Genomic DNA, 12,063 nt, shown 5'->3' with positions numbered 1-12,063 from the left:
CACAATCCTGACAGCAATTAAGACGGGAAGGGGCGAGGAAGCAAAGTAAATGAATCGTGAATTACTTGTTAAACGTTCTGGGGAGGGAAAAGTGTTTTAAGTGAAAGGCATTCCTGAAAGAAGCTGTGTGCGTCTGTGGCTATTATGCTTGATTATATTAAATTAATCCCGATATGAGATGAGGCCAGGCGTGGCTGCAGACAGTGTCCCCCCCCCCCGGTTAAATGTATAAAAAAAGAAGGGAAATGTGATCTGCACACTTGGCACTGCCTAAAAATAACAGTGAGGCGCCCTGAATGAAACTTCCATTGTTTAACTGGGTTTTTAAGAAGCCGCCACACACACACACACAGAGGGGGCAGCCCACCAAGGGACAAGTGGCTGCATTTCAAAGACAGCACATCATCTTCACGGAGCCTCACCTTTGAGGGTGTGGTTTCAGCAGGGTGTATTCTGCTGTGGGACAGAACACGCCCCGTGAGGAGTATAAAAGGGAGCCGGCTGACACTGCCAAGGCCAGCTTTTTCCATGCTCAGCCAAGCCGAGTAACAGTCTCACAGCTGAACTTCCATTCATTGCTGCCACGATGTCTTTCTATCAGAGCTCCTCTTCCTCCTACGGTGGTGGTCTGGGTGGTGGCGTGGGATCCAGCCGCATCTCCTCTGGCCGCTTTGGATCATCCAGCATCCATGGTGGAGGTGGCGGCCGTGTGTCTTCCTCCTCCGTTAGGCATGTCTCTTCTGGAGTAGGAGGTGGTTATGGAGGTGGGATAGGAGGTGGGATAGGAGGAGGTTTAGGAGGCGGCTATGGCACTTCCTTGGTTTCTGGTGGTGGTCTTGGCTACGGCGGTGGCTTTGGTGCTGGAGGAGGCTATGGAAGTTGCTTTGGTGCTGGAGGTGGAGGCGGCTATGGCTTTGGGGACTTTTTGGGCGGGGGTGGCGGCGGTGGCGGCGATGGAGGCCTCCTGAGTGGGAACGAGAAGATTACCATGCAGAACCTGAACGACCGCCTGGCCAACTACCTGGACAAGGTGCGTGCTCTGGAGGAAGCCAACACTGAGCTGGAGGTGAAGATCCGAGAATGGCACATGAAGCAGGCTCCCACCAGCCCATCCAGGGACTACAGCCACTATTTCAAGATCATTGAGGACCTCCGTGACAAGGTAAGATCATTCATAGAATTGTAGAGTTGGAAGGGACACTGAGGGTCCTCTAGTTTAACCTGTTGCAGTGCAGGAATCTCAGCTAAAGCAGCCATGACAGAGCCCCGCCCAACCTCTGCTTAAAAACCTCCAAGGAAGGAGAGTCCACAGCCTCACAAGGAGGATATGCCAGGGATGAGAGATGGCTTTCTGAAGCTTCCATCTTCTAATACTTTGTTGCTGTAGAAAATGGCAAATTTAATCACGATGTATCAGATATCATCATCATTCCTATGATGCTTACAACCCATCTTTTGGCAGGAATCTATGGTACAATTCCTGATTTGGATTGTGGAAGTAATTGTTTTTATTATGCTAAATCAATAATAATAATAATAATAATAATAATAACTGATAAACGCAACTGATTCGAAAAAAAATGAAGTTAAGGGACATCACAAAAATAGCGAGACATGATTAAAAGTGTTTAGGACCAAGCCCAGACTAATTTAATTAGGCTGTTTGTGAGACAGAAAAGCAAACAGCGACTAGTCGTTCACTCTGATGTGCATAGCTTTGCTGCAATAAACTACTGAAGTTTCTAACTTTAGTATTGAACCAGAAGATAAGTCATGGAGAAAACTTCACTTCTGTGTTAGGAAAAGCTTCACCACCTTAATTTCTGACTTTGAGACTAATGTTAAAAGTACAGGAGTAGAGACTGTTATGGTACTGGCCAATCTATTCAATGAATTTACTGTTGTAACCTGGGATTTATCCATCACCCTATCTGCATCCTAGGCTCTGGGTGTGTTTCATGCCATGCCTTGGGTTGGCTTAAGCCCTCAGACCTGCAAGTCTTTTATCTTTGATTCTGAATAGTGCAGAGGGTGGTTGTGGTTACATAGCAATGAAGGAAAGGAACTGTGTACAAGTCCCAAGGCACTCAGCTACTGCCACATAAAATCTGAGGGACTGGGTTATAGAAATGTATGGCTGTTTGACACTTGTTTGAGTGCAGCCTGATGCCTTATTGCTAAGTGACAAACCAATCACTTAATGAATGAATCCCACTGAGAAGCATTGTGTTTAAGGGGAAATGAAGACTCTGACACATTTGCTCCGTGATGCCTCACTACACATGCAAGTAAACATGGGATGTTGCAGTCATCAGTGGGTGAGCATGCAGAAGCAGGCAACTGACCCTAAATTTCTAGTCTGTGCCCACCATTGCTCCTTGGAGCTAATAAACTGATAACTTGCTTGCATTATTCACTTCACTAGGTCTTTATTAGTAATAAACTAAAGGAATGGTCCATGATGGGAAAACCAGGGGGCTCTATTTAGTCCTGGGGTGGGGAACTTGTGGCGGTTGAGATGTTGCTGGGCTCCAGCTTCCATCGACCCCAGTCAGCATGGTCAGGGATGGTGGAAGCTGTAATTCAAGAGCAGGAGGTGAGCTATCCCTCCTTTAGGTGAGCTATTCCTGCTTTGGGATGTCATTGGAAGGAAGGTCTCCCTTCTGTCATTCACTTTTGTCCAAATGTTGAGGGACTCCATTCTCCATCACTCCCAGCCAGCATGGCCCAATGGAAACAGCAACCGAAGGACCAAAGAATCCTCACCCCCAATTCAGACCACTGATATTTGCTTTTGTGGTGTGTATTCAAACATGCCCCAAACTGGAAACCTTCCCACGCGTATATAAAATACTAATGCTCTTGACTGTGTCATCCGGCACTTCTTATCACTGAGAAATGGTGTCTCTGCTGTCCTCCATCATTTTCCTATGAAACTCTGTTAAGACCAATACAACCCTCTCCAATATTAGAAGAGGGCAGGCACACTGCTGTTTAGAGCTTCACTGTAAACTCATTTCTTATTCCTCCCTCATTCATCCTCACCAACAATCCTGTGGAGCAGATCATTTTGTTTCCCTTTAGACTTGGATGAGCTAAGATTAATATACCAAGGGCATCAAGTCCAGCAAAACAGAAGTCAGTGGAACTTAATTGCACAATAAATGCCCAGCCTGGGAGCAGCTAATATGGTGCCCTCCAGATGTTGTGGTCAGCTTCTATCAGCTACAGCCACCATGGCCAATGGTCATGGATGGTGAAAGTTACAATCTACAACATCTGGAGTTCCTATTGATTTCAAGGGGCATGGAATACTTTTGTTAGATCTTGAAGTCCAGACTGGCTTGAGCAGAGTCTGAACTCAGATCCACTGGATCACAGCCATAATTAATTTTGCATTTATGAAAGATGTAGCAGTGTACCTTTTAAAGCAATATATAAACCCATTTTTTGAAAAAGGTTTGCATTTCATACAACTACATTTCAGGAGGAACAGCTTCTAAACGCTGCTCTTGCGTCATTTAAGGTAGAATTCCATGTCATCCTAGACTATTTCAAAGAGTCCTTGGGGAGTCATTACCCCCCATGACAGAAGCTACAATCCCATTCTAAGGGCTGCATATTCTCCATACCCTTAGATATATGGCTGGAAGTCATAGTAATTTTATTTTAATGAAATATTAAGAAGTCTGACAGTCAATTATACTGCATTATAGATTAACTGCACCTAAACTTATTCAGTCAAGGGCTCACCTGTACAGGAATGGGTCTGCTACTTTAATTCGGATGGCTCATCTTCTACTGAAATACATAAAACTGCCCTTGGATGTTTGCCAAGAAAAAGATGGCAGACAACTGTTTGGGTAGAACATCCTTTATTGCAAAGGTTGGAACAGAGCCTCAGTTGGGTCCCAGACTATAATTCTCTGAGGGGAAAAAACATAATGTAAAAAAAAGAAGGAACAGATCACACTATGCCAGATGGGAGGCAGCTGAAGAAGTTTGTATGAATTAATTTCAAATTTAGTCATCCAGAACAGCCTTCCCCAAGCTGGTGATCTCCAGATGTGGTTGGACTACAACTCCCATCATGCTTGACCATTGGCCGAGCTGACCGGGGCTGATGGAAGTTGGAGTCCAACAACATTTGAAGGGCACCATGTTGACTAATGTCAGTCTAGAATATCTACTGCCCTCTAGATGCAAATTCACAATCACTAATGTTGATGTCATGACCTGTACAGATCACCCACAAATTAAGTCCCTGACAATTCTCCACTTGAACAACCATTGCATCCTCAGATAATGAAAAATGTTTGCTAACATTCATGGGCCCTCCTCTCTTCTCTGTCCCTTTGGTATAGATCCATCATGCCACAGTTGACAATTCAAGGATTGTCTTGGAGATTGACAATGCCAGGCTGGCTGCTGATGACTTCAGGCTGAAGTAAGTTTCTTCTGTATTCTGTTTTTCCGCTATTCGAGGTCTCTCACTGGGGGAATGGAAGTGAGAGAGGAATGAAGGAAAAAGGAAAGGAAGTGAGGGACAGAAAGTTTGGTGGAGGGTGTATTTAAAATATCAGCTGAAAGAAAACCAGAAGGTGAGGGAGGGAGGAAGACCTCAAGAAATACATCTCAAGCAATACAGGTGGCAGACTTTGTTGGAGAATGTTTATCACCCATTGCTGACTTTTTCCTTTTTCTTTTTTGAAACCGGCAGATATGAGAATGAGCTGCACCTCCGCCAGAGCGTTGAGGCTGATATCAATGGTCTGCGCAGAGTCCTGGATGAGCTGACTCTGTCCAAATCTGATCTGGAGATGCAGATCGAAGGGTTGAAGGAAGATCTGGCTTACCTCAACAAGAATCACGAGGAGGTGAGTGAAGGAAAAAGAAAGGGGCGGGGAAACTGCAGCCAACTTTACAATTTGGGGGCATCCATTAAGAGGTGTTGGGTCTGCCTTTCAATGTGAGCGTCGTACACAAAGGTTGCATGAATTACATAAGACAATAATCCCTACAGAAGTTCATAAACAGGAGCCCACAAGTGGCAAAGCAGGGGCTCACCAATGGCAACCCCCCCAAAAAAAATAATTATGAAACTTACCATATGAGCTGACCATTCCTGACAAAGCTACTGGCAAGAGAGCACAGAGTGCCTCTTTCAAAATGGCACCAGAATGCATCTTGGGGTGCAGCATCAATGTCGTGGATCAGAGGGAGGGGTTGCAACAAGCTTACAATCCCTCGCCCACCTTCTCTCTTGCACACATGGCAGGTTACTCCTTCCCTAGAAACCTCCTTCCCTGAGCGGCAAATACAAAGGGCCACAATTACTTTCCCCCTTCAGGAAGCAAGAAAGCCAGGCCTTCTTGACCAATAGAAACAATGGTTGGGTACCAAGCTTAGCAGAAATGTGCGCAGCCCTGTTGCATGTTGCCATTTGCTGTTGATCTCATGAAGGCCATTCTACACAGCAAGGCTTCCAAGTACATCACGACTTATTGCAGAATGCTGAAAGGTGCAACCCGTTGCCTACTGGGGGAATCCTCACCTATGTCCTCTCCCTTCTTGCCCTACCAAGCTAATGAAAGAGTACAACACTCAACTGACGGGAACCGTCAACGTCGAGATGGACGCCGCGCCCGGAATCGACCTCACCAAAGCTTTGGCTGAGATGAGAGAGCAGTACGAACAACTGGCGGACAAGAATCGCAGAGATGCGGAAGCCTGGTTCTTCTCGAAGGTAGGGTCTTCTCTCCTAGGGACTGGGGTCGCTTTACCGAAAGCATATTGCCTAGTTCAACAGATCACTTTCAGGGTCTTGAGCCCCTCCAAAGAATCTTAGGAACTGTAGTTTAATGAGGACTCTGCTAAAAACCCTTCTGAGAGTTGGTTTTCTGGGCCCCCCTCTAAAAAAGGAAAATGTGTATTAACACAGTTCCACTCTGCAGACCCAGATGTTGCTCCCATCATCTCTGACCATTGGCCATGTTGGCTGGGGGTGATGGGAGTTGGATTCCATCAATATTTAGAGGGCCCCTGGTTCCTCATCCCTACTATACCTCCTTAACTGGGATGAAGTCCCATTCAACACAGTGTGACATTCATAGGTTTGCACTGTCAGTCTGGCGTATGTATTACTTATAGCATGATTTTTTTCCTTTTCATTGTAAAGATTCCCACCATGAAACTTTTTCACCCTCCTTCTTTCAGACTGACGAACTGAACCGCGAAGTGGCCACCCACACGGAGCAGATACAGAGCGGCAAGAGCGAGGTTTCGGAACTGAGGCGCACAATACAGAGCCTGGAGATTGAGTTGCAGTCACAGCTTAGCATGGTATGTGGCAACTTCCTTGAATGAAGTTGACTGACAGATAAAGGGCCTACGAATTGCCACGCTGGGGTCACTCCAATGGCATAGCTAGTTGGCATATTTTGTCTATCCAACATGGCCAGCCAGATGTCTTAACGGCACAGACATTCCCAACGGAAGTAGGTAGTGAGAGCTACCCTCACCGTTACTTCCTGCAAGTATCAGTAATCAGCGATACTCAAACTTTCATGATAGATAGAGCGTTGGTCATCAGCATTCTGACAGAGGTTTGCGGTTTGCAGTGTTTGTAGATTTCTGGATCTTCTGCTTTTTCTCCCTCATTAGAAAGCTGGCTTGGAAACCAGCTTGGCAGAGACAGAAGGACGGTATTGCGCTCAGCTGGCCCAAATCCAGAACCAGATCTCTGGTGTGGAAGAGCACTTGGCCGAGTTGAGGAGCGACATGGAGCGCCAGAACCAAGAATACAAGATGCTCATGGACATCAAGACACGGTTGGAACAGGAGATCGCCACCTACCGCAACCTGTTGGAGGGCCAGGACTCCAAGTACGTAACTGGGCAATCAGAATAAGCCACCAAAGGGGAGAGATCTCCCAAAGGCTTCATCATATGTGATGTTTTTAGGTGTGCATCTAAAACAGTGTTTAAGGTCCTCCCCCATACAAATGTAAAGCATGATTATGAGAAAGAAATGCTTGAAATCAAGTGTATCTTATAGATGTTCTCTTAGAGAGCCAGTGGCAACTTTTGGAGTATCCAGTTAGTGACAAATCAGATTTCTTTTTAATAATAATAATAATAATTTTTATTTAGACCCCGCCCTCCCCAGCCAAGGCTGGGCTCAGGGCGGCTAACAAGCAATAATAAAAACAAGTTGAATGAATACAACTTAAAAACAAAATTAAAAAACAACATTAAAATATTGAAACATTAAAATATTAAAATGTAGCCTCATTGCAGGAGGAGAAAGGAAAAGAAAAAAGAAAGAGGGGGAGGGAATCAAATTGGCTCCAAGCCAAAGGCCAGGCAATGCATCAAAATGGCCCTGATTTTATTGGCCCCCCTCTTAGAAACACCAGTGCTGAGATTGATGTCAATTTCATTTTTAGAATGGGAAGAGGTGTGCAAATTCTAGGTCATCCCTAAGACATTGAAAAATGGTGCGCCTGCTTTTCTGACCTGTTTTCTGTTTCTGCTGCTTACTCCGTGGACAGTGGGGCCTGCCCCCATGTCTGTTATTCTAAAGGTGTAGGTTGCCTGTTTCTATCAATAGCGATACTAGAAGTGACACCCATTGCATCATAAGAACTCAAGCCCTGGTGGAGCAGGCAAATGACCCATCTAATCCAGCAACTTGTTTGCACTGTGGCCAATCAGATGCCTGTGGGAAGCCTGCGAGGAAGAGCCAAGCAGAAGAACCCTCTTCTCTCCTGTGGCTTCCAGCAAGTGGTGCTCAGAAGCATGACAGTCTCCAACCATGGAGGCACACCATGGATAGCAGCTGTCAATCGCCCTCTCCTCTGCGCAGTGGCATAGCAGGGGGGGTGCAGGGGGGCCAGCCGCACCGGGCGCAACATCTGGGGGTTAGGGTTAGGGGGCGCAAATCCACGGGTTAGGGGGCACAAATTACTTGCCTTGCCCTGGGTGCTGACAACCCACGCTACGCCACTGCCTCTGCAAATTTGTCTATTGCTCCATCACTTCTCTGTCCAGTGGGAGGGTTAAGGAGAAACCTTATTTTACCTCACTGAAAACAATGACCATAAAAAGTTTTCAGCTTTGTCTGACTTTAGATTTACTTTGGGGATGTGATGTCCTGTGGTATCTCAACACTAAGAGTGGGTATTTTCAGCTCTTCCTGTCCTGATGTCTCTGCTGTGACCTTGCTGATGTCTTCTTTCCCAGGGAATAGTTTCATAATTTGGGAAAGGGCAATATTGTGCATTACAATTCATTTTGCATTCTCTGTTAACTACCCACATTATAATGAATCCATTATTCCATGGGGTCAGCAATCCCAATGGCCAGCCATATCAGAAGGTGCCCTCCTATATCTCAAAGCATCTTTTGTCCTGCTGTTTCTGACACATCTGGGGACACAGATTCCCCAGGGCAACTACTATTGCTCCTAATCGTCTACTAATTGCCCTTTCTTTTCCTCCTTCTTTACAGGATGGCAGGATGGTCAAAGGAAGGTAAGGATTCCCACTGCCATACAAAATATATTTGTGAAGTGAGCCCGGGTGGGTTCTTTTGCTGTAGAAGATGACTTGCAATGCTGGTCTTTGTTTCTGGAAGGCTAATGATACTACACGCCCCAAGAGGGAGCTGCAGAACCATAGTCAGATATATGCATTGTATATAGAAGATCACAGGTTCAAATGTTCAGCCTTCAGTTAAAGCAGGAGCAGCCAAAATAGTGCCCTCAAGATGTTGTTGGACTACAACTCCCATCAGTCCCAGCCTATGGTCAAGGATGGTGGGAGTTGTGGTCCAGCAACATCTGAAGAGTGTCTACCCTTGAGTGAAAGGATCTCAAGGTTTGGGATGGGAAATATCTCTGGCTGAGATAGTGGAGGATTTCTTATCAGTCCATTTGAGCAGCATTGGTTTGGTCTAAGGCAGAGGTGAGGAACCAGTGACCCTCCAAATGTTGCTGGACTACAACTCCCATCATCCTTTGCCATTGACCCTCCTGGTTGAGGCTGATGTGTGCTGAAGTCCACAGCCTTTGGAGAGCCACAGTTTCCCCACCCCAGTCCTGGAGCAAAACTGCACAATATGTTAAGCATGGGTGCTGCTATCGAATATGTATGTCAGGACACTGACATGCACGGGGAATGGGGACTGAATTTTCCACCCCAGTTCTGCAGTCACAGCAAAAATTGCCTTCCACCCAAGTTGCATTTTGCCTTAGAAGGAAATCTTGCATTGGCATGATATGCAGTTTGTCTCAAAGTTGTAATGCTTCTTCTAGCTTGTTTCTCCAAAAAGCTTCTCTATACAGTACCTAGAGACCTTTCAAGCACACAGATGCACATCACTTCCCCTTAAAACTTTGTTAGGCACTTGCAACTGGGTAAAACCCTCGTTTCTTGAGACCGAGAGTTCTAGGTTACACAAGCAAAAAAACAGCAGTCTGTACTCCTTCACCCACCCATTTTCTTACCCCCTAACTACACTGTCAGAGTCATTTGAGTTATTCTAACAGGGATGGGGAATCTATGTCCCTCTGGGCATGACTGGACTCCGGCTCCCATCATTCCCGATCATTGGTCATGCTGGCTTGGACTGGTGGGAGTTGGAGTCCAACAACATCTGGAAGGCACAAGGTTGAGGAATACTGGTATACACAATCTTGGAAGCAAAAAACTGAAGAAGATCTGGGAGGTCATCTAAACCACATTCACACTATACATTTAAAGCACTATGACACCACTTTAACACACCATGGCTCCCGATCCCAAGAATTCTGGGAGCTGTAGTTTGTTCAGGGTTCTGAGAGTCGTTAGGAGACGCCCTATTCCCCATTTGCAGAGTAGTTTCACAGCCAGTCCCTCCTCACAGGGATCCAGGCATTTCCTCCTGGTTTGAAGATTTTGGGGGTGTGGGGGATATAAGAAAAACCTGCAATCTTGTACATACTTACCTGGGAGTTAGTCCTATTGAACGTAGTGGGCTTTACTTCCAAGTAGACATGCATAGGGTAGACAATCAGAGAAGGGATATTACTGTCTGACTTAAAATGGTCACCATGGCACGCTGTTTATGGAATTAGAAACCAGTGAGGATTTGAGGTTGTATGCAACACAGAGGGTCTCACGACGTCCTTCATTAATACGTTCTTCCACTCTTTCTCTCAGGATCCCATGGTGGAGGTAGCATCAGCTACCACAGTAGCAGCAGCGGTGGCGGCAGCGGCAGCGGCGGTGGCAGCGGCAGCTATGGCAGCAGCACCACCATCACAACCAGCAAAAAGCACTCCACCAGCAACTTCTGAATCTCCTGAGGAACGACGCTCCGGTTCCGAAAGCTGTGCTCACCTATGGGGAGAAACCTGCCCGCAAGACGCCCACAGCTCACTGCGAGAAATGCATGCACCCCTCCTTGCTTTACTCAAGTGTGCCTCGGCTTGGCCACTTTCTTAACGGCATCCCCTCACCAGCTTTGCCTTCCTCGTCATCATCATGACAGATGCATGTTTTTGTAACGCTCTCAATAAAGAGGTTGCCTCAAGCTCTTTTTGCAAATAATCACGTGTCGGGGTGTTTATTGGTAGCTCCATGAAGCCACTGGGTTTTGCAATTTGGGCCAGCCGCCTCTGTTGACATCATACACACACACACACACCACACAAAAAAAGGATGGAGGGGAAGTTACTTATTATTTTATTGCATTTTTATCCCACCTTTTCCTCCAAGGAGATCATGGGGGTGTACATGGTTCTCCCCTTCCTCAATTAATCCTCACAACAACCCTGTGAAGCGGGTTAGGCTAAGAGGCAGTGACATTGACCCAAGATCGCCCAGGGAGCTTCAAGGGCCAGTGGGGATTTGAACTCTCAGCCTCCTAGGTCCAAGTTCAGCGCTCTAGCTACTAAAGCACACTGGGTCCCACCCAACTCCCCCTTTCATACTGAAATTTGAACCCCAAGAAATTCAACACCTTGCATTCATGGAACACAAATTGTGTATTTCCTACAGCTGAACTGACTTTGATGCCCCCTTCATCGACCTAGGATCTCTTGTAATAACCATTTGAGGTTTTTTAATATAGTGATTATAACCCCCTGATTAAATCAGATTTAATAGATGGTTTATTCAAGCAGGGGGGTGTTTTGTACTGTAATGGCCACATTCCCTCAAGGGAAATCTTTCTGGAGATGGGTGGAGCCAAAAGTGAGTGGCCTGCCATCACTTCTCTTCCTCTTTCCGCCAATCCCTTCTCTCTTCCCTCTGCCATTTCCTCCTTGCCCCATGAGATGCTGGGGGAAGGGATAGATTAATCTTGCCCCAGAGGCATGAACTGATTGTTTCCAGAGGGTCCTTCCCATCCATTGCTCCATCCACTCCATGTTTTCACCATTGCCAATGGTCTGAAATTAAAATTTTAAGTGCCTCACCGCCTTTCAATTGCTCTATCCAGGTTGGGTCCCCTGCCCAACTCTCCTCCTGTCTCTATGGGGCTCCCACCACTGTATGAAATGTGGCTTAGGGCTGCACATTCCCCACCCCTGTCTCAAAGAGGGGGTGGGGGAAGTAAGCCAACTCTACTTCTTGGCCATGATCCTAGAATCCAGTTTATAAAAGACAACTCCCGCTGTAAAGCAGGTGAGGGGTGCTCTTATTTGTTTTATGAAAAACAAAGAAAACAGCACATTAAAATCTTGGAGGAAAACAAGGTCTATAAAATGGGAAAGTCAGTTTGAACAATGGGGTGCGTCAAAGAACCTTGAACAGGTTAGCAGGCTTTTCATTGTCATGCCTCTGTGTAATTCTGAATCACAGCAATGGCTGTGCCACATGGCTGATATTATTATTATTATTATTATTATTATTATTATTATTATTATTATTATTATTATTATTATTATTATCCAGGCTAGCTGAAAAGCCAGAGCAACATAAAGGCTGTCTACCAAATACAGTCATTCCTTGGAAGCCAAACGCCTTGGCACTTGAATGTTTAAGCTCCTAAATGCTGCAAACCCGGAAGTGAGTGTTCT

The 12,063-nt window shown here is 45.9% G+C and overlaps 1 protein-coding gene and 2 long non-coding RNA genes across 3 annotated transcripts; 1 reads left to right on the top strand and 2 right to left on the bottom strand.

The window, feature by feature from the left end:
* Positions 1-511: 511 nt before the first annotated feature.
* On the top strand, positions 512-10,591 carry LOC309517787 (keratin, type I cytoskeletal 19-like). The gene is made up of 8 exons (XM_082197312.1): positions 512-1,162; positions 4,365-4,447; positions 4,721-4,877; positions 5,585-5,746; positions 6,217-6,342; positions 6,664-6,884; positions 8,511-8,533; positions 10,202-10,591. The coding sequence occupies exons 1-8, from the start codon at positions 587-589 to the stop codon at positions 10,336-10,338; spliced, it is 1,485 nt and encodes a 494-aa protein (XP_082053438.1). The 5' UTR covers positions 512-586; the 3' UTR covers positions 10,339-10,591.
* Positions 7,361-8,504, bottom strand: LOC309517848. Its single transcript, XR_014213269.1, has 2 exons — positions 8,008-8,504; positions 7,361-7,853 (listed from the first exon to the last, which is right to left on the bottom strand). It is a non-coding gene; the product is annotated as an uncharacterized lncRNA (long non-coding RNA).
* On the bottom strand, positions 10,310-11,797 carry LOC309517884. The gene is made up of 2 exons (XR_014213326.1): positions 11,653-11,797; positions 10,310-11,532 (listed from the first exon to the last, which is right to left on the bottom strand). It is a non-coding gene; the product is annotated as an uncharacterized lncRNA (long non-coding RNA).
* Between the last annotated feature and the right edge of the window lie 266 nt (positions 11,798-12,063).

This window comes from Podarcis vaucheri (assembly GCF_965113315.1).
Source record: "Podarcis vaucheri genome assembly, chromosome: 13".
NCBI classification, from domain to species: Eukaryota; Metazoa; Chordata; class Lepidosauria; order Squamata; family Lacertidae; genus Podarcis; species Podarcis vaucheri.
This window is presented reverse-complemented; position numbering and strand designations above follow the sequence as displayed.